This window comes from Orbicella faveolata, unplaced genomic scaffold, assembly GCF_042242905.1.
Source record: "Orbicella faveolata isolate gen_17 unplaced genomic scaffold, um_ofav_v1 contig_46, whole genome shotgun sequence".
NCBI lineage: Eukaryota > Metazoa > Cnidaria > Anthozoa > Scleractinia > Merulinidae > Orbicella > Orbicella faveolata.
Window position 1 is genome coordinate 8,375,001 of NW_028301576.1, and position 26,153 is coordinate 8,401,153.

Below are 26,153 nucleotides of genomic sequence, written 5' to 3' on the forward strand. Positions count from 1 at the left end.
TCGTGAAAACGGGAAAAAGTTCACTAATATTCAGGAACTAATATCAACTATATTAAGTGAATATCAGGGAAATCATTTCATAAATTGCAGATTCTAGGTTTACGACCTAGGTAATCTTGTCCTTCACCGATCATGAAAATTGGACAACATTCGGTTGAAACCCAATGGAGATATCGTGTGCGAAATATTGGTGATCCGTCTATTTGGTCGTTTGAGAAGTAAGGCTTTTAAGTTTTACTTCGGTCTCCGAGAGCCCAAATTAGCCCTGTGGACGGGGAGGGGCAGAGGCGGGGAGGAGTGCGTATGTCGAAAGGTTTTACATAAATGTTCTATTGAATATCCGAATACACACCAGTCATAAAAATGTTAACCAAGTATAAGGGGCGTATAAGGTGGTACAGGAAACAATGTTCAGGACTATGAAACACAATTCTCATAAGTACACTCAGTTCTCTCACGCTTTCCTGTAGAAGTATAATTAAAATGTACTGATTTGCACGTTGTCGTCATTTGACTACACCTACCAGATTTCCTTCAATTGTTTTATTATTTAAATCTGAATCCCCATTGGAGTTTAAATAACAATTGCCCTAATTAGCATAAGAAACAGAAAAAGTGAAGGATTCTGGTAGTTGTAGTCAAATGACGCCATTATGCAAATCGCCTAATGAAACCATTTTGTAAGTACTTTTAGACTGCAAACAACCGTTGCTACAGGCGTTGCTATGTTAAAATATAGCTACCAGTGTGCAGATTTCTTTATTTAAACGTAAATCAAGAAGTAATTAGAGCAAAACCGTTTCCAAATACGTTTTACAAACGGTCAGAGATGTTGAATCTTCATGTTTCGAAAAAATGGTTGTTGGAGAAAAATTTGTATCTGAAGGTATAAGAGCGCTTTAAGCTGATTAGTATAGGTAATACACATGATTGAAATGCTGTACCTTGAAGATCTTCTCAGATGTACTGGAAATGTTGATAGCAATAACAAAAATAGCTTTACTCTTTGTTTTCTATTGTAAGCCAAAAAGTTAAACCTTTGTTTATTATTTCTGAGCCAAGTGGCCCGTATTTCAAAGAAGAAATTCATTCAAAATCTTAGAGATACTAATGAGATTCGACCCTCTAGGTTTCGGTAAATAGATCCCCATGCATGGCTAACCGACTTCCCATGAAAATTATCTGAAATCTATTATTAGTTCTGTCTAAACCTGTTAGGCTATTTTAACGTGCACACCTGACTGGTAAGTAACACTGACGTTGTGTCATTTTACAGCTCATAACACGACTCAAAGTTTGAGTAGATTTGAAATAAATTATCACGGGGCACAGCTATCTGTTCTCTCCCTCAACTTCTCATGATTTACATTAATACGTGAATGTATCTGTATAGTCGTTATATTTTTTAGTATCCAGGAGTGACTATCATTGGTCGACTGCCTGGTCGCTACACCGGAACACGTGACGATAAAATGGTTTTGATTGGTTCCCACTATGACACGGTCCCGACCTCTCCCGGTGTAGATGACAATGGTTCCGGAATGACCGCTTTACTACAAGCTCTAAAGTTTATCACCAGTCCTGGTACAGTAATATTATTATTTTCACTTCTTTGTTTGCGAAGAGTTTTCATTTGTTTTTTTATCTTTTTGTAGCGAAACGTGACATATACGGCCGAAATATACTATTTCATAACGACCGAGTTTGAATAAGCGAAACGTGACTTTCGCCTTGCAGCATATGGAGGTGTTGTGTTTCAACGATTTGAATTTATAAAGGTTTGTATGGGAACGCAACGGTTTTGCTTTAAAAGTCACTTATTCTTATATTTTGTGAATACAATCTACTCACCCTGTTGCTGTGTTGTATTCTTTGTTGTTTGCCAGCTCCCTCAGGCCGATCTAACGCGATTTCGGCGAGTTATCGTTGTTTGGGTTTCCACTACTATATGGACAGCCTACTAGCCTAAGTCCGGAGAAGAAAAGATAATAAATTCACTGAGATTCTGTTGTTTATTTGATAATTAATTAACGCTGGATATTAGATCTAAAGCGGTCACTATTGACGACTATTCGTCACTATTCGTCACTATTCGCCACTTTTCGCGACTGTTCGCCACTATTCGCACTATTTGAGACTATTCGCGCTATTCGGTACTATTCGCTGTTCGCTATTCGCGACTATTCGCTACTCGCTATTCGGGTTTTCCAGACACCCCCGGCCGCCGCGGGTGCCCATACGGATGGGCACCAGCATGGCTTCTCCATACAAATCTCTATAGATTTGGGTAAAAATTTTTTCCACATATCTCGCATAAGTAAAATTGCTGTGACCAGAATTTTGGTGAGAGTCTTTGCATATTTACCTTCTTTCATTTCCCAGATTCTGGACTTTATCTATTGACCGGTTTTAATTTTTATTTTGATCTATTTTGAATTACGTGACACTGAAAACCAGCAATCGAGCTGGAAAGTTGTAAACAGATATAAATTTAGTACCTGTTATGCCCGATGAGGACAAAATCTTTACGGGCTCTTTACTTTTGGATTTGAGAGTTTGATGACGTCACTTGAACACAGTCTATTGTGTGCCACGGAGGTAAACCCCGCGGGGGGGGGGGGGGGGGAGGGGGCACTGCCATATATGGGCTATATAGGTATGTGCCGCTGTGAAGGGTATGGTTTTCAAGCAGTTTACTCTAAGATAGGGTATATAAATCAGAGCATTTGGGTCTAGAGTAGGGTTTCATTTTTCACAAAACTGACTAGTTGGTTGAAGAGTTTATCTAGACTAAGGAAACCAGGAATTGCCACTCAAAAATATAAAAAAATCAAATCAGCAAGTTTAAATTTACGCAAATCAGCCTTAACAGTGTCTATAGATGGGGGGATTTGGGGAGTTTACTCTAGTATAGGGTAGCAAAATTCAGCTGAACTAGCTCTGGTATAGGCTAAGGGTTCCAGGGTCCAAGCGGCACATCCCCACCCAGAAATTCCCAAAGTACCTCCCCCGGGAGGTACACCAACACTAGGCTGTCTAAATTTCAGCGAAACATTTCGACGAATATCTGAAGTCTGGGAAAATGCACAGACCTAAAACTTGGGGAAGTGTCTTGTCTAATGATTTCCTATAACATCACTTGACTTCATCCACTGAATGGTTTTCGATTTATTTCTTATTGCGTGACAGTGAAAAACGATCTATAAATTCAAACGTTGTAACACAACACCTCCATCTACTGCAAGACGAGAGTCACGTTTCGCGTATTCAATCACGTTTCGCTGAACGGTCGCATAAAAGTAAAAAAAAAAAAAAACGATTAAAAAAAATGATAACTCCTCGCATCTTACGCTTGGGCCGTCTGTTGTGACGTAGGCTATAAAACAAGTACCTGAAATCAGATCAAAAATACAAAAAAAATGCGTTTGTGGCCCGGGTTGGACTCCCAAACCCGAAGTCATGAGTGTGTTGAGTTTTTCTCCAAGTTTTCCGGTTTTCCTCCCTCCCTGAAATAAACCAAAAATCCTAAATTCGAAAATAATGATAAAATCAAAAAATAAATAAATAGAAAAACACTAAAGTGATAATAATATACCATAAAGAAACAAGTATGGCTAAGGATGGAGAAGATTGGCACGGATTACAAACGAAGAACTTAAAAAAATTGAGACCAAACTTTTCAGATGAGAAACCGTGACGAAGCTCCAACTTTATTATTTAATGTGTCAAATAAGATTTAGAACTGCTGCTAACTGGAAACACCAAAAATGAGTTAGCATTATAAAAACTAATCATAATATAACATAAAAAAGAGATAATGATTATAATAATAATTAATTATAATTAAAAAATAGAATAGACTAAACTCAGCTATGACGCGGTCCCTTTCAGAACCCAGACAGGGATGGCGGAGTATGTTTTGAATTGGGGGGGATTACAAGCAAGCGCCAGAGGCGCTAACTTGTAGGGGGTCCGGGAGATATTTGTAAAATTATTATTTTTTTGTAGTTTTTGCTTGAAATCGGGGGAGGAGGGGGGAACTGGAGAATGGAGAATGGAGATCCTGTAATGATAAGTTTGTCTAGGGCCTGCTTGGAATTTGGTGTAGACTTTCGGCTCTTCTGTGGCTAATAGAATAATTCGGTCATTGATCCCAAACTTCTCAAAAGAGAAACGGGATACAAACAGTGAGGTGGGGTGGTGGTAGTTGACAGGATGGGAAAGTATGCCCTGTATTCTTACTAAAAGAAAATTGTCGGGGGGGGGGGGGGGGGTCGTCCCACGTGCCTTGTGTTTTTCACGTGATCCGGCCTCTTGCCTTCCCCTCCCAGGCGCCATCGTATGTACAAGTTGTTACCTCTGACAAACTTTGATTTCGGTTTACCCGCAGTGTTGATTAAATTTACAGAAACCTTCAAATCGATCGCTGTTTCGTTAATGTCAGGCAGACCAAGTACCTGGAACCAAATCTACCAGAATGCTGTTTACAATTTCTTTCGCTCAGACCATTATCGTTTCTGGAATGTCGAGCCCTCGTTACCAGCGGTTTTCCTTACTGATTCCGCGGACTTCCGGGGATACATGGTACAGTGTTACCATAAGGATTGTGACGACATGAGCCACGTGACCCCAAAGAGGTTGGCGTTTTTGGGGCAAATAGCTAACAGCGTGGTGGAAGTGGTCTCCAGCATGACAAATGAAAAATGTCACGGTAAGATTATAACCATTTTTTCTTTAGGCCGGAGGTCACAGGTAAATTACGAATGCATCAGAGGCAGCATATATAACTGCTATAGAAAAATGTCAAAAACTCTCAGTGGCGGTGAACTATATCATGTCTGTAGGGGATCCATTCTTTCACTGATTTTTACAGGACCATTTTGGTGCGAAAATCTCATCAAAATGTGTCGCAGATTTTAAATTTGAACAACACAATGACGTCAAAAGCAAATAAGTCCTCTTTTAGGCAAGCATAACTGTTCATTAGAACATATGCTTTAATAAATATTATTAAAATCGACTGCCACGCTCACTGACGACATGTTACGTGCCAGCCAATTTGGTGGCCCTTAAATCCCAGATCAAATAAAGACATAGAACTGTTGAGTTTTTCTCTTTCAGTGAACACGTAAAATTTATGTCCTTACAAAACTGGAAACTCAGTGAAGCGAACGAGCCCAAATCCAAACAAATAATTGCTGTTCTATTAAGACTGAGAAATTTGATATCAGAAAAAGCGAAGTTCTCGTGAGATATTTCATGGCATCATGCCACTCGAAAGCGTTGCATACTTAGTATATTATTTGTACTTAATTATTATTTACTCTTTTGAGAGTCGTTAAACCAAAACCAATGAAATCACTCTGGCCAAAGGACGTAGACAATCCAGTGAACCAATCAAAACTCGAACAAAACGCGTGCGGCTGATGCAAAGCGCGGGAAAACGTGTGCCAACGAGCCACAATTGGTTTTGGCGATCTTACTTTTGATTGGATGAAAAAGTGGCGCGAGTTTTTTTAAGCCAATAGCGTAGCGTTGTAATGCAAAACTTGTTTCTTTTGGACACTCAAGTAAAAACCGCTCTATGCTGTGACTCCAGTTAACATGTGTGCTAAATTATATTGACACTTAAATAAAGTTGTCTCATTGTATTTCATTTCAGAATGGAATACTGCACATGGTAAGTGAGTTATTTAGGTGATCTTTCTATCTAAACCTAAGCTCTAAGGGTTGAAAACTGGAATCAAACAATATTCGGGGTCCAGTCATCAAGAGTGCCTCCATGGTCATGGTGAATTTGTTTGCTTGTTTCCTTGATGAGTATTGTTTGCCCGGGGGAATCGGATATTTAAGGTCGGAGATGCTCGTCGGAGAATTCAGATTAAACCTCCAAAGTACGGTAGACCTGGGCGAGACGTCGAGCATGCCCGAATTTTTCACATGGAAGTTCTCCTCCCCCTACTAGGGGATTGGTTATTCCTCTTGAACTGTCCTCATTAGTGCGGTTTTGTAAAGTGCAAACATTTCTGTTTTTCATGAGCGTTAAGCGTGAGATGAAACAATGCTCAGAGTGTAAATAGTTCATGTAATTCTCACTGGTCATTGCGAAAATTGCCCCCGGATTATTTGCCCGGGGGATCCCATATTTAAGGGTCGGAGATGCTCGTCGGAGAATTTCGCCAAATGTTGTTAGTACACCTTAAAAAAATAATCCTACGTTGTGTCGGTTTCTGCTTTTGTATCCCTCAGATTGAAACTAACACTGAACAGACGCGTCTTTAGTCCTTTTAGTCAGCGGCCTTAGTGGACCATTGTCAGTTCTGGAAGAACTTTATTGGAAATAATTAAAGTATAAATCTATGCAGTGTGAGGTCTTAATGTCATCCATTAACTTTTTCATTTTCTTTTTTTTCTCCACGTGATAGGATATCGTCCAAGGATGTGGCAAGTCATCAGCCTATTCGTCATAACATTGTTAGCATTTTGTCTGTGAGGAAATGTAACGATTCTCTCTCTTTTGGCCGACCCACGACATCTTAGATTCACACGTAGATGAAATTCTAGATGAAATTTGCATTCTCGGGTTATGTGTGTCCCTGCACCTCAATGAGAAATGCTTGTAAAAGCACAAGAAAGCAATGTAGTTTATTTTTGAGTGCAACTGATTGTATTTTATCTTAGTTGTAATCAAGAATTACAGTTTAGTTTAGTAGTGTTCATATATTTCAGTCAGTTATACAAGATGGATGTAGTTCTGGCAGCCAGGAACCGTCAGAGTTTACGCTATCTATTTGTTGGCTTGAATTGTGAGAAATTTCTTAATTTTCAAACTCTGAGCCTGAAGGTTGTTGTGGAAAAGGTTATCATAAAGCAAGAGCTTGCATAAAGTATTTTACAAGAGAGATTCTCGACATTCGGACTTGTCCGCTAAATTTTTGCAGTCATAGCAAATTTTGATCATCGCTTCTACGCGTTACGTCATCACATACCCAAGGAATGCTACTTGTTTTACAATGCACGTGCCATTTGTATTTTGTTGAATTTCGCTAGAAATATAGCAAAATATAAATACACACCATACTACTGTACAAGCGTTTTGTGCTGGTTTTTTTTTTTTTTTTTGATCGGGGTTGAGAGTACGCTTAAAGACAAATATTCGGGCCCGAGAACTCCCGAATACACCCGAATACAGATCGACGCTCACGGCGTTTACCAAATTACCGATGTTGATCTACTCGACGACTCCTGACTCGTACACCTGGAATATCTTGCTAGAGTCTGGACTGTTATTCCTGATTTGCACTTGAATACTTGACGTGTAAATCGTTGAATACTCCAAGTTTATATCACGTGTGGTCTGCACCTTGCCGGAACACTCTGTGGAAATCTAGGGTGCCTACCATAAAGCCAAAAAAATCTGGAAATCTGGTTAAAAGTCATGTGGAGTAGTACTTTTCCGAAAACTCTCATCGGAAATGCTAGACTACCTCCAGAGGTACTCCTCTTTTTCCGTTCAGAGGTACTTCTCTTTTTCCGTTCAGAAGTGAACAATATAAATTTCTAATCGCTAAATTTGCCAGCACCCTGCCAGCATTTTCCCCTCTTTTTTGAGCAGAGAAAAGGATTATTGGAAATCGAATTGTAAATGGTGACTTCAGGGCCGTATTGGGGAATATTGATTGTGTCAAAGTGAATCCATGTTCACTAACAAATTAACCCGATGGTGAAAAATATTCAAGGTACACCAATCTCTATGAGGTGGTCGACCCTTAAGCGCTTAATAGGGGTTCGACTGTATGGGCTAGTTTGGTTTTGTTAGGCCATACAAAAAAATCGAAACGTACCGTCCTTTGCAAAGAATATTTTATTGCCGTGTACACCCTCTTTCCTTAAAATATTTAATTTTTCATAACCGTTCCTACACCCACTTATTTGAATGAATTGAATTTATTAATTGAACCAATCTCGACGTACACAGCCTTACCAAATCTTACCTACAGCCTTTAAATACTAACTCAGCTGAGGAAATGAATAAAGCAAGTGCTGGTTTTGGAAAATAGCCGCTGAGCCACGCGCGGGGTTCCCAACTTCTTGCCCATAAAAAAAAAAAAAAATTGAAAACATGTACCGTATTTCTACCGAGTTATAGAAACACGAGTGGAAGTTTGGGAGAACGAGAAATGCTGTGGGAACACGAGCCGACAGGCGAATGTTTCCACAGCTCCAAACTTCCAAGAGTGTTTCTATAGCTCGATAGAAACACGGAGAACACGTTTTCTATTTCTTTCAGAAAATTTTACGACGAATAAAAGAAAACAACTTGTTTACTCAGATTTCTCTTTGCTCGCGCCATCATTACGTCAACAGCTAACGCTCGTGCTAGTTCTGTGTTTCTATTAAGTTATGGAAACACGATTTTAAACCAATCAGCGCGCGTATTTTCTTTGGGCTATTTTCTTAATCAAAATGTCACTCGAAAGCTCACATGTAGGAATGTTCGATGAGGGTGTAATGCGCAAATGTCATGCTACTTAGCAACGTCGTTGTATACACACCGCGGGCTCAGGTTGGTAGATTTAAAACGGGTTATACAAAGGTACAAGCAAAATTTTCGAGCTTTCATCGCGTCAATTAACTAAAAAAGACTTCGCTTCTAACACATCATCGTGTTAATATGGCGAAGTTTTGTCAAAGTATTTAGAATTTATAAAACTACTTACGAATTACTTTGACAGGTGTTCAAATTTACAAGAATAATTTAAGAAATTTAAAGCCACTGCCTTCACCATGCCACACTTGGCAAAATCGGAAGTGCTGTTTTAGCATCAGAAATATTCTCTTTATTTAGAAATCTACACTCGGTCTCAAGTTATCCCCGTATCCACCACCCACTCTACGCGTAGCGCCATTGGAAAGCTGGGTACAAGATTAGACTCTGTTTGGTAAAAAAGACTACGAATTTCAAAGTAACATCAATCTCGCCTGTACTAGAAAGTTTAAAATCTTGCCGAGACGAAAGTATGTCTTCAAATTCTTCTCCAAGAAAGTTTCACCAAACGTCTCCACATCGCAACACGCACATACATCGAGACATCCCCTGAACGAGTGTATGGCTGACTGCTGTCACCTCTGGTACCTTTGCAGTAGAGTTGTGTAGCACGCGTCACACACGCGGACAGGCTTGGCCGAGGAAGGAAGGGGCATGGTGTAATCCGAACAAGCGTTGCAAAAGATACCACCGCAGTTACGACAATGATGCTGAAAAAAACAAAACAAAACAAAACAAAACTTAACGAAATGCTTCCACGAGTCGAAAACAACTCTAACTAGCAGTTCAGGGTCAAATGGTGACATAACACGAACAGCAACTTGTTTAAGTTACGATAAAACCCCGCAAAAAATTATCAACCACAACAACAACATTAAAACAAAGCATAAGGCTTAAAATAACAGAAGTACCAGTTAAAACTGCTACTACCTTTCGTCTGGCCAAAGAAAATGGCTGGTTACACTGTTGACATTGCGCAGTATCCTTGTCTTCAGCCCACTTCATGTCCTGGAAAATAAGGTGCGAAAAATACATCAAAAACAGCTCTCCTTTACCTGGCTTCACCAGATTGTGCTACAAAAATGCTAAAATTTTGCTCTAAAAATTGCCCAAAAGTTACTCGAAAATAGACAGTTTACGAAGTTTACCATAACAACTGGAAGTGTGCTTCCTACAGCTGTATTTTCGAGATCATCTTAAGACTTTCTTTAAAGCCTATAAAGACGTTCCCTGAGTCCTTTTTGGAATGGACAATGCACTACGTGGCATCATCGTCGTAGAATGCGTGACGTTACCTTCATAGATTGCGTGACTTCCTTCATTTCTTCAACTTTCTGCTGTGAACTGAGCCAGAAAATACTCAATCAGTGAAAAACAAGAAAATAACGATCAAGGGACTAAAATTACACAAAAAATGACAAGCTGTGCTTACTTTGATAAGTGAGAACCCATTTCTACAAGAGCCTGCCAAAATAAACGGAAAAAGAAACATTACTGCGCGGACTATTTCGTATAACAATTCTTTCTTGCTTTCGTGCTTGAAACCAATGCCGGAGAATAACCTTTTAAAAACCTCGTATCTTTGACAATTAAAATATTGTAATCCAAGCAACAAAACAGGTACCCACCGTTTCCTGTTCTGAGTAGGCCTTTTTTAAAGACAGGTATTTCTCATGTAATACTTGGTATTCCTAGAAATCGAATAAGTTAAAACGTGCAGTTTTTAACAATTTTTTTTTTAACAAATCAATCATTTTTGCAAAATAGCTTAAAAGCTATTTTCCAATTTTTGCGGCAGGTCTGTTGAAGTATAGATACTTAGAAACTTGCTACTTACATGCAACATTCAAGGATTATTTAAGGTGTAGAAACAAGACAGAATCTAAAGCACACTGTGTTTAAAGCATATCGACAGCTAACTTAAGGCTTGTTTCCACATAATCGATCGCTACTCTTGCTTCGATCGTCCAGATAGAACTATCTCACGGCTCAGCGATCGAGGTGCAACGATCGCTGGAGAATGGTTTCCTTACGCCTGGTTCACACTAGCGACATCACGACATCGACATAACGACATAAGGAAAAGATCAGTTTTATCTTTATGTCGTTATGTTCACGCTGTTATGATGCAAATATGTCATTATGTCTACAATGTCTTTATGTCGCTAGTTATAGCTTATGTCGCAATGTGAACATCGACATAAAAGCATAAGGAAAAGATCAGTTTGTTTTTTCCTTATCTCGTTATATTCATGGTGTTATGTTGCCATCATGTCATTATGTCGGGATGTTCACACTGCAAACAACGATATAACGTCCTTGTTATGTCGTTATGTCGCTAGTGTGAACTATGCCTTATGATCACAACAATCCCTGAATTTAAATATGACCTGGTTAAATCCAAACGGCAAGTTAATTTTCTACATTTTCGACAAGAAGGTGACAGTAACTTACTAAAGCCAGCCCTTAGTAAGTTACTGTCATCTTACAGCCCAAAACAATAGTAAAAATAACTTTCCATTTTGATTTAACCAGGTGGTATTTACATTTTGAGATAAAAAGGTACATGTATGTGTTTACAGGTTAGTCATTCTTCACTGACGTAATGGCTACGAATGTCATACGTACGTGTATACGACACGAGCAATTTACTTCTTACTACATGAACAAGGATCGGTGGACCTTTAGACATCCTCCAGTTATTTAAATTACATTTACATGTATATGAGGCCTTTTCTTTCTTTATCTTTAACTTGTCCTTAAAGGAGCTACATGACAGTTTGTGCATCTTGAAAAGTTTAGCCAAGTTCGTCGTTTGCAATCCGTGTTAATCTTTTCCACCCTTAACCATCCTTGTTATTTTATGGTTTATTATCATTATTTTGGAGTTTTTCTATCTTAGTAAACTTCTATTTTCAGGTTTCCTTTGATGGAAATGTAATTTTGTACCTGGCCAAAATAACTCAGAATATCGTGACTGAGCTCCTTCGAGTCAAAATTACATCTATCCAAAATGAGCACCTTCTCATACATAAAACATTTTGTTAAGTACCTTTTTAAGTTTTTCAAGTTGTTTTAACTCCATTTGCATAGCACCTATTCTCTCCTTGTCTTTAACTGATTCTTCTTGTAGACTTGTCCGCCATTCGCGTTCTATTTTGAGATTGGTGTTTAATGCAGTTCTGTAAAATGAAAACGGATACATTCATCTGAAAAAAGAAAGACTCTATTTGAAGTTTTTCAAAGGCTTGTTTTCACTTTCTTAGTGACAAAATTCCATATTAAAACAACAAATTAAGTTTTAGTTTTGAGCGGTAACCAGGGGCAGATCCAGGATTTTTCTTAGGATGGGTGCACCACTAAGGAATGGCGTAACTGACTGCAGAATACCAGTTACATTAGAAAACTGTATGCCATCTCAGAGGGAGGGGAGGGGGTACATCCACTGCATCTTCCACCTAGATCCGCCCCTGTTAACTCTGAATTCAATACGTTCAAGGGTTTCTTAAGCCTTCCGTTTACAAATAGATTATTATCTACAAATGTATATAACTAAAGATTGTGTAATTCACTTTTTACATCCAAAAAGATAAATAGTCCCATGAGAGCAAGCACAAAAATAATAATAGTAAAATGGCACAAAACGCCATAGTTGATTTCCACATGACATAACGCAGTCAATTCAGACAATGAAAAGGCTGATTAGAAGCCATAATAATCCCTTAATTAATAGATCACAGACTGATCCCCTTTCCCGTTGGCATGTTAACCATTCCTTGTTTAACAAGGAAACAAATCCTTTGAGCAAACATTTGGTAGCGAACAAACCCTGAACCTGCCAGGATTTATGCAACAAAATATCTTTTTCACCTTTCACTTTCACTATCCACCAGTTTATTATTTATCTGGTCCACCAAGTTTTCCGCTTCAGTCTTCTTTGACGAGACTTCACTCAGACTGAACAGAACAAAACAATGTTAACATAGATAAGATCGGCTTCCGCTATAGTTTGCAAGAATAGGCGCGCTTTGCAGTCAACCAAGATTCCAGAACTTTCCAAATGGGGGCAAACAGTTCGGAAATTCCTAGAGGACAACTAAAAAGAACGGAAATTCCTGATAGGAAATTTTCGAAAATGTGATCATAACGCGCGACTTTGTCTCCTTTGTCGGAAGCTTCATTCCATTTATTCATCACCGACAATTACCGGAAATTTAAACCGAAACTTTTGGTTCAACAGAAAGCGCCACAGATGTGTTTCTGCTATTCAACAACCCACGGGTGAGGTTACCACTATCCAGCTTTTAGTATAGCTTCAGTTACAAAAATGGGAAATAATTTCGAGTTTTCCCAAACATCCACAAGTTGTTTCTACAGCTCTATGACGATACAGTAAGAGCGAAAGGAAATTAAACTCACTTCCTTGTTGCAATGGTCAAAATATAAATTCTCTATGCATGCGCAATCATTACGTCAACTTCTTGCCCCAGTTTTGTTTCTAAAGAGCTGTGGAAGCATGGCTCTGAGCGTACGCATTTATGGCACAGGTGTTTTACAATATAAGGAGTTGCTTCCCTAACCTGGTTTCCAGTTCCTTTGTATGACCAATCATCCTCGCACATTTCTCCTCCAGTTCTGTCCACTTGTCCATGTGGTCCTTGGTTGATGACTCACTCAACTGAAAGAACACAAGAAAAATAATCCTTTAAACTGTTGTTGGAACTCAGTCTCTCCCTGTCCATTGAGTAGGAGGCTAAGGTGAAACAGGGTTACTTTCTAAGAAAGGTAGTACTCAAGGTGGTACTCGCGAAACTGGCAATGTTGGATAGCCACTAAAATCTGCCCATTCTTTTTAGCCCTTATGGTTATTTTGGGCAGGTAGTACTCTATACTAATTTAATGTTTATTGTAATTATTTTATAAATTGTGAGTACAAATAAATGGTGGTTGTTGTTGTTGTTGTTGTTGTTGTTGTAGGACAAAGCTGATGTTCATGTATTTCATGTAATGATGTTGGCTACAAGTTCGCTGACAAGTCTCTCTTCTTGCCGGGCGAATTCAGTGCTGGGTGCATGCTCTTTTATCTTGTTCCTTCACACGCCGCAAATCGTTTTCTCGCTAAGTAGTTAATGGGCACAGGAGACACTTTGTTAAGCCTACTACCGACACTGCACTGGCCCCAGTTGTTCAAAAGTTGGAATAACGCAAACCACAGATTAAATCACTATCCAGTGATTAAGTGCTGACAGAACCAACTGCGCTATCCCATGGATAGTGATTTCTTCGGTGGATAGCGTTATCCAACCTTTGAACTACCGGGTGTGGTTTTAAAAATCAAGTTTTCAAGGAACCTGAAGCTTGTTGTGAAGTTCAAGATTGAGTTTCTTCACATCCTCCAGTTGTCTTCGTATTGAGATCAGCGTGTCCTGCTTGTCATGGATGTCCTTCTCTAGCAGCCGCATGGCAACCTGTCAAACAATCAATACAAACCAAATGACGTTTAAAGGGGCTTGTCAAACCATACCGCGCATGCACAAGATTTGTTTGACACAAGTTTAAAAAGGCTTAAATGTAAGGCTTAAATCGCACTCAAGAATTGACGCCAGACGTTAAAAGCATAATATAGTAGTAGACTCTTAAGACGGAACGCAAATGAGTCTTTCATTGACGCAGTTTTTGCAGTTGATTCTAATCGGAGATAAACAGCAAACAAAAAAAACAAAAAACAAAAAAAAAAAAGCGCCATGTTGTAATCAAACTAGCTTTAATAGTAAATATGTTTCTGGCTTTCTCCTTGCCAAAGACAACTTTAGATATCTTGCTCTTAATCCTAAGAAAGTAAGCCCCAGCCGACAATGAACAAAAGAGCATTTATAAGAATGAGTCTGTTGCTAGGTGTCACACATCTAATATAAATCACACACAGTCAGTATCAACAACAAGCACTCACTTCACTTTCTTCTTTCATGCTCCTTGCTAACTCAAGTTCCTTTTCTGTTTCCTATAAATTCACCAGAAACACAAACAATTTAGTGCTCAAGATCAGTATTTCTGTAAGAATATCATACACCCTTCACAAATTTGACTAAAATTTTCTTGGCCATTCCCAGGATGCTATTTCCTCAGTCTGCGACATTGTGAAAGAAATACTTTACACAACAAAAGTGTTATTAAAAATTGAGACCCACATGTAACAAGGCATGTCCCGAGTTAAAGCCAATGAATTTGTCTTCCTACCTTCCTTAGCTGTATTTCTGAATCCAGTTGTTTCCTAATGACATTGTACATCTCATTCAGACCTTCCCTGCAAAAACAAAATTTTAAATACCAGTATAAACTACTGAAAACTACCGAAAAACAAAATTGATACAAGAAATTGTTCATGACTTTGTACATGTCCACTCAGCTGTATATTATTCGTACACATGAATTAGAGGGAGAGACACAAAATGACATCACTAAAATGGTCAAATATTGGTGTGGTTCTTTTTCATTCAGAAACTGTTGTCTTTACCTTGATTTTTGATATGTTTCCCTCTCTACATCGATATCTGCTTGGGCAAGCTGAAAATGACAATGAACAAAAGTGATGAATATAAATGTCCAGATCTTTCAGCTCCCAACAACATCAGGAGAGGTGTGAATCTTACATGAGTGAAAGTTTGATGTTACAACCATCTTTATGATATTATTTAGAAAATAATCTATATTTGTGCAATGTACTCCTGTGCCACACCCACAAAACCAGATTGTGGAAACTTCTTGTATCCCTTGTTGGAAAAATTGTAAAATTAAACGAAACTTACCTAAGTTGAAGTTTGATTGAGATTCTACGAAGTCATTGGTCTGGAGCTAGGGAGTCAGGTGCGATATGCGCGCGAAACCAGAGCGGTCACACTTTAAAGGCGAATGATCAGGACTGTTGTAAATCAGTAGGGTGGGTAGCCCAGATGGGAGGGCACCTGACTCCCTAGCTCCAGACCAATGACTTCGTAGAATCTCAATCAAACTTCAACTTAGGTAAGTTTCGTTTAATTTTACAATTCTACTTCGTCATTGGTCAATGTCGCTAAGGAGTCACGTGAGACTTTAAAGCGTCATGATCATGAGCAAAACCATGAACATCAATCTATTTAATGCAATATAGATGACAACAGGGTGCTGTAACAAGGTACACCCACATCAAAATGTCATGTCTCTTCAAGTAACCTTACAGTAACAGTAACAATATGGTAAACAATTCTGGTTGAAACAGCTGTGTAAAAAGCATTTAACGGTGACTATGCAGCAGTTCATGTCCGAAGTTTGCGGCAGTGTCTTGGATAGGCTTATCATAAAACCGAGCAAAGGTGCTCACACTACTCCAACCTGCCGCAGACAAGATAGTGTCAATAGGGACCTGTTTCCCTTTTGCAGCTGATGTGGCAGCTGCTCTTGTGCTATGTGCTTTATATACACTAGTGTCAATTCCTGCTTTGGCCATGACATTCTTGATCCAGCAAGCGATAGTGTCAGTTGACACAGGCTTGTGAGGCTTCTGATAGCCAATCAGCAACTGGTCAGTTTCTCCTCGTAAGTGAGATGTTCTATCGATATAGGCGTGCAAATGTTGTACAACACACAGGTTCCGGTCAGCCTCGTATGCCAAAAACTCAATTCGACCTAGGTGCTTGCCCGGCCGAGTGGTCTTCAGTGGTGTTTCAATGGTAAATACACATGTGTTTGCAGTTAAATTCATTGAGGTCAGATTAAGCGCCTTCAGCGTCTGTACTCTCTGGCCAGACAAGAGGGCAAGCAACATGGTAAGCTTCCAGGACAGATCTCTCAGACTTAAATCCACTCCAAGAGTCCAGGTGGCAAGTACCTTTAGGACAGAGTTTACATCCCATATTTCTTTGTATCGTGGGAGGGAAGGCCTACTTTCGAAAACGCCTTTCACAAACCTGGTAACGAGCGGATGGCTGCCAAAATGAACACTCCCAGGAAGCACAATAATAGAGGACAGCGCACTACGTGCAGTGTTAATACAGCTGTATCCCACACCAGTAGCAAAGAAGTCTCCAAGGAAATTTATGCCATCCTGTAAAGTGGCCTGAAGGGGATTAATTTTCCGTCGACAGCAGAATGATTCCCACTTCTTGTAGTAAGTTTGGTACTGGGTTGTGGTGCCCTGTCTCCAGGACTGCATAATGATTCTGGAAGCTGCTGTCGAAATTCCTTGGCTTTCAAGGGATCTCCAGACAAGTGGCACATCAGCAGCTCCAGTCTTGGATACAGAGGGTGAATCTTTTCTGGACTGCTCGGAAGAAACAGCAGTTTCTTTCTTTTGGGTAGTAGTACTGGATTGTCGATCAGCATTCTCATCAAGACAGGCCACCACGTTTGGGTTGGCCATTTTGGCACAATGATAATTCCTTGAACTTTCTCCTGTTGGAACTTCTGCAATACTCTGGAGATAAGAGAAAATGGAGGGAACATGTAAGGCACATATTGCTTCCATGATAAATGAAATGCATCAATTGCCACAGCCCCTGGGTCAGGATGCCAGGATACATAGGGCTGAAGCTGGTGGTTTATTCTGGAAGCAAATAAGTCAATGTTGGGCTCAACCTTTGCTGCATTGATGCAGTCCCTGAAAATAGTTCTGTCTAGTGTCCACTCAAGTTGCGAGTGAGACCGTCTAGATTGTCTATCAGCTTCCACATTCTCTACACCAGGGATATGGACAGCTGTCAGCCAAATATTTCTTTGGGCACACCATAACCAAATTTCTTTGGCTAGGTCATTTCTTTTTTCAGAGCTACTAGTACCCATATGGTTAATATCAGACAGGGAAGTCATTATCCACCATGACCTTCACATGCTGCCCATTAATGATAGGTGAAAAAGATTTAAGAGCCAAGTATATGGCTAGGAGCTCTAAATAGTTTATGTGGTTTCTGGCTTCCTCTGCAGTCCAATGTCCACCTGTACTGGTATCGTTTAGGGCGCAGCCCCAGCCAGCGGATGAGGCATCAGTTGACATGACAACAGTAGGCTCACCATGACTAATGACATTGTAACTGGCTTCAAGGTGTGTGTTCCACCACAATAATTCTGTACCAGCTTTGTCTGATACTACCATACAAGCATCATAATCACCCTTGCTATATCTTAAAGCAAGAGTTTTCTCCCTCTCTAACTGACGGAAATAGAGCGGGCCATACATGACACCTGGGAAACTAGATACCATATACCCAAAGGCCCTTGAAACCTCCTGTATAGTGGTTTCTTTGGCCTTGATAAGCTTGGTACAAATTGATTTGAGCTTGTCGACTTTTTCATTGGTCAAATAAATTTTCATCTGGACTGAGTCCAAGACAAACCCCCAAAATAATAAGTTTTGTGAAGGGATAAAAACTGACTTTTGAGGGTGAATAATGAAACCCAATGAGAGGAACATTTTCACAGTGTCTAGAACATTAGCTAGGCATTCCTCATAACTTCCACCTTGTAGGTACGAGTCATCAATATACAGTGAGTTTATATGCCCAAGTTGTCTCAAAACAGAGTAGGCTGGCTTCATTAGTTTAGTAAACTTCCTTGGGCAGAAAGCTAAACCATTAGGAAAACAGGTAAACTGATACAATTGGCCACCCCATTCAAACTTAAGGTACTTCTGGTCTGAAACCGCAATAGGTACGCAGTAATATGCGTCCTTGAGGTCAACAGAGGCCATATAGCAGTTAGGGGTAATAAGACTTATTACACTTTGAAGGGTATCCATTTTAAAGTGGTTGTATTGCACATGCTTATTCAGGTTTTTAAGGTTCAGGATCATTCGGTGAGAGCCATCTTTTTTGGGTCGCACAAAAACAGAAGAGATAAACTCCCCTGGTTCATGACTGGTTTCAACAACAACTGCCTTCTGAAGCAAGCTTGCAACCTCTTTGGAAATAATAGCATTTTCTTCTACACTAAAACATTTCACTGCAGGGGGGCGTGTTTGGCAAGGCTTAGTGTCAAATTCAATGTATTGTCCTGACACCATTTGAAGAATCTCAGTGTCTGAGGTGATTCTTTGTCAACAATGGACAAATTGTGCCAGCCTACCGCTTTTGAAGCAACTTGTTTGGGCAACAAGGTAAGCTATGAGTGTAGGAATAAAGCCTTCAAATTGGGTTACCTGTAACATGTGGAGCTTGGACATGATGTCATCGGCAGTATTTATTTCTTGCTGGTTTCCTCCTTTTTCTTCCAGGTTTTCTGGGGCTTCCACCTGGACTGGAAATGGCCCTTGCCTAAAAAAGGCTGGTCCTGTTTCTGGCGATAAGGAGGTTTGGTGAAAGATTTATTAGTGCTATTGTGCACTGCCGTGTGACTAATTCGGTTTGAGGCTCGAATTGCAGTAAGCTGCGACTGAAGCTCGTCGCCAAATAACAAGTTCGTAACCAGCGTTTGCGAAGAACACAGCGAGCCGTATTCCTTGTTAAGGTTGGGTTTGATAGCTTCTCGTCTACGAAGCGAGAGCTCGTAATTGGTGTGACCCAACAGGGCAATGGCATCAATTTGTGCTGTGACTAAGGCGCCCGTGTCAAGCTTGCCACTTTGCGTGCCCTGGCCTCGAAAATCCATGAGCTTCTGGGTTGATTGAGCAATAATGGCTCCAACCTTCACTATCATGTTCTGAATAGCGGACAATCTGAGGTCCTGCTTTTTCCCATGATGGGTTAATTTTCCCCAAATCTCTGGGTTCACTTTGGGGGCAACAAGCTTCTCGCAGTTTTCAGGGCGAGCATATTTCTCGACCGTCTCTTTGACCTTGTTCTCACTCAGTTTCGAAGCCCATCTCTTATTGATAATATCTGCAAGTTGCTTGGATGTTGGGCTGCTCACCTTGTCATCTTTTGAGAAGTCAAGGGCCAATTATTCTTTAAAAGATCGTCTTCGCCTTCATTGTTGCAGGAGTCCTGCGTTTTGGTGGACGACGTTTTGGCGCCTTCGGAGTCGTTCTCAGCGCTGGTTGCAAGAAGCTTTTGAACGTCCAAATCATCGCTTTCACCGCCAGTTTCAACAGCATCACCGGCATCAACTCTAGGTTTCTTTGTTTCCCCATTTAAAGGGTCTAAAGTCCCAGAGCGAGCGTCTCGCTTCGCTGGGCGCTGCTTCGACAAAGCAGCGAAAGCTTCGCCCATGGCGGACAATGAACCCGCCATGTGATCCATGTTTTGGTCCAAATTAGTGAGTACTCTCAATAGCGAGTCGCTATTGTCGAGTGCAGGATCCTCTAGAAGGTCGTCTTCGACTTCCTCAGTGGGATTTTCCTTCGGTATTTCGTCGGGATCTTCTGGATGGTTTGTTTTCGCCATGATAAATATTTCTACGTGCAACTACTCTAAAGTTCGCTTGCAAGTGACTGCTCTGGTTTCGCGCACATATCTCACGTGACTCCTTAGCGACATTGACCAATGACGAAGTAGAATTGATATAAATTGTACACCATGACACATTAAGACTCACCTTTAGTTTTCTAGCACTGACTTCATTCATCTGATTATTTGCATCCTGTAAAATGTCTCTCTCTTGCATCAGCTGCACAATCTGTTCTGTACATGAAGTAAGCTGCAAGAATAAAATTAATTAACAATGTAAATCAGTGTAAACACAGTTGAATAACATATATAAACTGACTAGAATTCTGGACCTTAATTCAGTAGTGTATTTCTTGAAGGCCAATTTGCCAACCCTAGCAAACACCACCTTATAAGATCAGTATCCAAAAGGGAAGATATGAGAAGCTGAAGGAGACCACTCATCTTTGGCTGTGAAGCTCATAGCCTATTCATGCGCTAAGATTCTCACCACTTCAGACTTGTGCGGGGAATAAAAAACTGAGCTTTTAAATTGGATTTTGGATGCACATTGCTTTTAATGCCTTATTAACCACACTTAGAAAGCTGGTGCCAAGAAGAACTCAAGTAATCAAACCCACATTGATCACTAAACTGCACAAAAACAATTTTATGAATTTGTCTAATGTCACATTCATGATGTTTTACATGTAGTTATTACATAAAAGCAATTGACTAGTCAATGTCTACAAAACTATTCGAAGACTGTTGTGGTCTTTTTATATCATTCTTGCATCATCTATTGGCTGATAAAACAACAACAACAACAACAACAACAAAACAAAAACAAAACAAAAAAACACACACACACACACATGAAAAATGGACCTTCATAAAGCAGTATAAAAGAGTTGATGATAGTTTATGTACCTGTGTGGAAAGATCATCATTTGTCATTTTGACATTCTTTAACTTTGACTGCAATGTGCTAACTGTGGAACTAAAGAAGTGGCGTGAATCAGTTTAATACACATGTATACATTCCTGTACATGTATTGACAAGTTCCCCAAGCATCTTGTCACTAGTAACAGTAACTAGTAAGTAACAAAAGCACACTATGTCAAAACACAACAAAATGTAGCACTGTACTATATGTACATGACAGTATCTTTCATCATTTGTGTGCAGAGGCAAAAAATGTAATCAATATAGACTCACCTTAAGTTTCGGTTTATTTCCTCTAAATAAGCTTTTTGATCCACAAGGACACGCAAATCACTGTCATCGTTTTCATCCGCTCTGGAAAGAAAATCATTCTCATCTCTAATTACAGTCAGACAGCTTTAGATTCAGGATGTATTGAGACATGCTTTAATTGGAATTTCACTTGTTTTGGCCTGCATGTTACATGTACACTGTCCATTAGCTATTGTAAGTCATAGGATTTAGGCAATTTGAATTCTAAAACCAAAATATCACAACAGCAGCTTAAAACAACAGAAAAACTCAAACGAAACACAGAAAAGCAAAACAAAAAGGCCTGACTTCAATTTGTAAATATATAAAATTTTATATGTATTACACAGTACAATGCGCTGAAATCATCCTTGTTTGTTATGTGGCTGTAATTTTGCCGAGAGAAGACTTTATTTGAATTGCCAATTTGAAGTTTATAGCTCATAGTTAATGATGATAAACAGAGTTACCTTAAAATACATTAATGGATTATATGTACATACATGTAGTACATGATTTTATCTCAGCGTGTGTATTTCACTTACTTCTTATTATCCTCTGGTGATTTTTCCAAATAGTTTCCATCCTTGAGATACAAACTCAGGTCCAGAACGGATGACTGGAGTCCAGAGGGAAAAAAAACATGGTTATTCATGAAAAGGTCAATGAAAAATTTCCAGGTGTGTGTTTAATTTTAATAAAAAGACAACAGTTTGCATTGACCACTCACCCAGACATCAAGGCTATCTCCCTTTAAATCAAAATTACAATCAATTATGTTGAGCGCCACAAGCAATCCAGATACCACTCCACCTTCTTCCTGCATTAATATGGCATGAGGGTCATACCATTCTCTGAAACAAATAAAACAAAACGATTGTGTATTTATAAATGAACACCCCAAAAATGTTTTGACTATAAAATTCTCCAAGCCTACAACTACATGAAGTCCTGTATTCTATCCGAGGCCAAAATATTCCAGATTTCCACACTGCTCAAAATCCATCAGAATAAGAGCAAAACCACTGTATCAAAAGAACTGAAGCTCTGCCTGGGTGACCATTTGGACTAGAGATTCTCTCTGTATCCAGGAGACTACTGCTGTAGGCAATCTTTGATGGTTAGGAGGTCTGTGCTTACCGAAGCAGGTCTTTGCTCTCGACCATGATCATAATATATTCAGCCAGTTTCTTTTGCATCAGTGCTAATCTGACCCATGCTCTTCCTTTGCCATGATTGGTTCTGAAGAAAAAATTTCAAAAAAAGAACTCCTTAGTCCTAACACGAGTGATAAAAAGTAATAAACATACATGGAGCAACTGTATTATTATTAAACATGTCCATTGATAAGACAATCAACTTAGTGGTGGGAATTGCAACTAGTGAAGCCTTTACCTTTACATGTATCTCTGATAAGAGATAAAGATCAATAAGGTCTCTTGAGATTGCATTGATTTTATGAGAAAAAAATTAACAATAAGTCAGCTCCCTTAATGAGCATGTCATGCTCTTTGAGTCAATGTGGAGCATAAATATTGTTTAAATAATTCGAATAATCCGGTAATAAAAAAAAATAACAATAATAAAAAAATTCTTATTGGCTGGTTTGGCCAAACTTAAAAATTTGAACTGTATCCTTTGCTTAGCAAAAAATGGTCTATGTCTATAAAATAGTAATGAAGATTATAAGTAATGAGGTCCTGATGGTCCTCAATTTTATTTTTTTCATTTTGGACAATGCTGTATTTTAGAGTTCATGTTCCTAAGAAAGGAAAAAAACAAATGCTTCAAAGTATGCATATACCTAATGTTTGGAAGATTCTGGACACTCTTTACAATCTCTGATGACTCTGGAGCAACTTGCTCTAATGCTTCTAAAGGTCCCCAGTAGTCCTTTCGGTGACCAAGAATATTGCGTTTCACTTTGAACAAAATAATAATACAAATCATTATGTATTTTTGCCAGATGGTCACTGGAGTTATAGTGTATGTAGATAAATTCTGAGACATTAAAGAATCTAGCAGTATTTTTGCCGAAAGTCCTTTGTTGTTATAGGTTTGAGCATGAGGTCCTCAGCATTTTTGCCAGGTTGCCACATGGTGGAGAGAATCACTGCGCAAGTTAAGCGTTCTGCACAAGAACCAGGGTTAATTCATAAACATTTTTGAATGCAAAATTTGAATTGAAACATAGTTAATAGTCTAGAGGGGAATGGTTATGAACGTCCAGCAAACATCAAAGGAGCAAACAAAGATGCCAAGATTTATGTTGGAAGGTCCACGACCATGCACAATTTTTTCTGTTTTAAGTTCATACACTATGCATGAATTACATAACCAAAACATTTCTATTGGTTAGTTCCTCATTCCAGAGTAAACAACTATTGTGTTTTGTGCATGGTCAAGGCCAAATAAATAGAACAAAAACATACAGCAAAGAACTTTATCAGGTTTTATAACCATTCCCCTCTATTAACTATGTATGACCGAAACAAAACAAATTATCTTTTCAGACAAAAGGGTATGAGCCAAATGTGAGGCAACAATACAAATGGAGAGACCAGAATGCCAGATAACATCAAGGGGAGGCTTAGAGAGAGTTTAGGATACCATAGATCACCGCTTATTATACTTTCATAAAAAAATTATTATACTTGCCATAAGCATAACTTATGTAAATGTAGATAATAAAATGCAAAAATAGTGGGGAGTCAAAGGAAATTTTAAAAGAGAAAGCCAAAAGAGAATTAAATCATAAGGTTTCTAAATCTAACAAGCTTTAGTACACAATTGAAATCACTGATGGGATCCCTCACTAAAAGTAAAATACAGTAAGATAAAAATTTAGGACAATTCTGGATTTCATTTATTATTTAAGCTTGTGGCAGAAAATGATCAGCAAAACAAAACTTTACAATGTCCATCGGACTTTGATCTTTTTAACAATTAAATTCAGGGACATAGATAAAGAAAATTGCGGGTAAATCATCTGCGTCCGAGATGCTGTATAAAGTTGTTTTTAATGGAGCATTAAACTTAATTCAAAACGAAGGTACAAGCTAATAACATTCAAGCTTAATAGTCATGTGACAGCCACGTTTTGTTTCCTTACCGCAAAGTTATTTTCTTCAGGAAGTAAGTTTTAATCCTTCCACTATTTCAAAAGAATACTTTGAAAAGGTCTAGAAAAAATTAACCTAGGCTAAATGCCCACTTACATTTTAATCCATGTCGTAGAATGCTCTCGAGCACGACGAAAAACTGTTGAAATGGTTCAAAAGGCTCGTCTCCAATAACTCTTCCAAGTTTTAGAGCCGAATCGATAAGACTTTTGATGCAAAGGTTTGCGATGTTCAAAAGGTTTAGTCTCTCCACTTTCCACTGAGCATCTCTCTTTGTGTCTGGTGGTGCACTTGCACTAAATGTTCTCACAAGAAGCTTTCCAAAGTTTAGTTCTGTCTCCTCCTCTTCCAAGCTTGCGGACGCCATCTTGTTTTCCTTTGCGGTACGCCGCTGACCGTATGTGATAGTTCACGCACGACACGTTTCTCACGCAAGAATTATGCGAAAAGTTCATTTTAAGCTGCCTGCTTATGTGAATGTAGCGTCCCTTCTGTTTCTGATTTTTAGAAGACAATTCGAATTATAAGGTTTTACTACTCTCTACCAGGCGCGGTGGGTTCATGGTTAGTGCGCTGGTCTCCGGATCGAGCGGTTCGGGCTCAAACCCTGGCCGGGGACATTGTGTTGTGTTCTTGGGCAAGACACTTTCTCTCACAGTGCCTCTCTCCACTCAGGTATATAAATGGGTCCCAGCGAATTTAATGCAGGGGGGTAACCCTGCGGTGGACAAGCATCCCATCCAGGGGGGGGGGGGAGTAGAAATACTCCTAGTCGCTTCATACTACGGAAACCGGGAAACCGGCCTGATGGGCCACTTGGCTCGTATACAGACTTTTCCTTACTCTCTACCACTCAGTAGCTTCTAGCGGTCTTTTGAGTGCCTCATTTCCAGTTGTCAAACATCTCTAACCCGGAACCTCATCTCTATACTAAGCCTGTGGGTCAAACTTTCTTACATTTCTCTCTTTTTTCTAATTTTAGAAACTTATCTCCCACTCTCTCCGAGAGGTTTAATTTCGTGCGCTAACTTTGCCGGAAACGCCCAATCACGAAACAGTCACGACATTGCGTTGTGATCACGCAATGGGGAGCTTAAGAAACCACGACGGCGACGCCAAGGACAACGCCCATTAAAAAATGAATTTCTATTTTACCTACGAATCTCGCGATACCCTAAAGTCATTTACTTTGTTTATTACTGTCAAAGCTATCACCAAAGTAAATTAGTCACGACATTGCGTTGTGATCACGCAATGGGAAGCTTAAGAAACCACGACGGCGACGCCAAGGACAACGCCCATTAAAAAATGAATTTCTATTTTACCTACGAATCTCGCGATACTCTAAAGTCATTTACTTTGTTTATTACTGTCAAAGGTATCACGAAAGTAAATCTGAAACACAGCGACAAATCTCAAATGAAAATTTCAAAAATTAGCCGTTGTGGTTCACGTTCTCCAGACAACGCAGAATTTGGCCATTTCACCCTGTTGTTTTGCAGAGGACGGCAAAGAAATGTACCAAGATTTATAACGCACGTGCACAGCCATTGTTCGGATCGTAAATCTTTTGTTCGGTGACGTTCCCGTTGCCGTCGTGGTTTTCTTAAGCTCCCAAATGTCCGCTGACCACGTAAAACGTATCGTTCATAAAAGTTTAGTATGATAACAAGGGTGGCAGTGTTTCTGGCGGAAAATCCGTTTCTAATAATAAAAACGTAGAGGAAACGGTTGGTTCACGAATACAGAACACATGGATAGATGCTCCGTGTCATCCATGGACTCCGAAGAAACTCCAAACTGTCCGCTATTTTATCTGGCCTACGAGCAGGCTCTTCGGAGGAAAAGAAAGTAGGAAGAAAACACAGGAAGAATTCTTCTTCCCATTTCTTCTCGTTCTTTCTTGCCGTGCGAAC

At 39.4% G+C, this 26,153-nt stretch overlaps 2 protein-coding genes and 1 pseudogene across 2 annotated transcripts; all 3 read right to left on the reverse strand.

Moving 5' to 3' along the window:
• Positions 1 to 7,846: 7,846 nt before the first annotated feature.
• Positions 7,847 to 24,639, reverse strand: LOC110050952 (RUN and FYVE domain-containing protein 2-like). Its single transcript, XM_020756934.2, has 20 exons — positions 24,334 to 24,639; positions 22,920 to 23,037; positions 22,256 to 22,357; positions 21,846 to 21,969; positions 21,661 to 21,734; positions 21,098 to 21,178; positions 20,809 to 20,878; positions 20,048 to 20,149; positions 15,063 to 15,112; positions 14,786 to 14,852; positions 14,499 to 14,549; positions 13,900 to 14,016; positions 13,129 to 13,226; positions 12,419 to 12,505; positions 11,601 to 11,730; positions 10,177 to 10,239; positions 9,981 to 10,012; positions 9,844 to 9,892; positions 9,479 to 9,556; positions 7,847 to 9,258 (listed from the first exon to the last, which is right to left on the reverse strand). The coding sequence occupies exons 1-20, from the start codon at positions 24,602 to 24,604 to the stop codon at positions 9,124 to 9,126; spliced, it is 1,899 nt and encodes a 632-aa protein (XP_020612593.2). The 5' UTR covers positions 24,605 to 24,639; the 3' UTR covers positions 7,847 to 9,123.
• On the reverse strand, positions 15,667 to 18,791 carry LOC149098235 (uncharacterized). Its single transcript, XM_089277632.1, has 2 exons — positions 18,714 to 18,791; positions 15,667 to 16,997 (listed from the first exon to the last, which is right to left on the reverse strand). The coding sequence occupies exons 1-2, from the start codon at positions 18,735 to 18,737 to the stop codon at positions 15,819 to 15,821; spliced, it is 1,203 nt and encodes a 400-aa protein (XP_089133758.1). The 5' UTR covers positions 18,738 to 18,791; the 3' UTR covers positions 15,667 to 15,818.
• On the reverse strand, positions 16,865 to 19,935 carry LOC149098236 (uncharacterized; annotated as a pseudogene).
• Positions 24,640 to 26,153: the final 1,514 nt, after the last annotated feature.

Bases quoted from the DNA above. Each gene is read 5' to 3' on its own strand.
- LOC149098235 (XM_089277632.1), bottom strand. From the start codon at position 18,737: ATGTCCAAGCTCCACATGTTACAG. The intron at 16,998-18,713 runs GTAACCCAATTT...TCTTATCTCCAG, and splicing joins CCAAGCTCCACATGTTACAG to AGTATTGCAGAAGTTCCAAC.
- LOC110050952 (XM_020756934.2), bottom strand. From the start codon at position 24,604: ATGGCGTCCGCAAGCTTGGAAGAGGAGGAGACAGAACTAAACTTTGGA. The intron at 9,893-9,980 runs GTAAGCACAGCT...TTTCTGGCTCAG, and splicing joins ATGGGTTCTCACTTATCAAA to TTCACAGCAGAAAGTTGAAG. The intron at 9,259-9,478 runs GTAGTAGCAGTT...TGTTTTTTTCAG, and splicing joins TTTCTTTGGCCAGACGAAAG to CATCATTGTCGTAACTGCGG.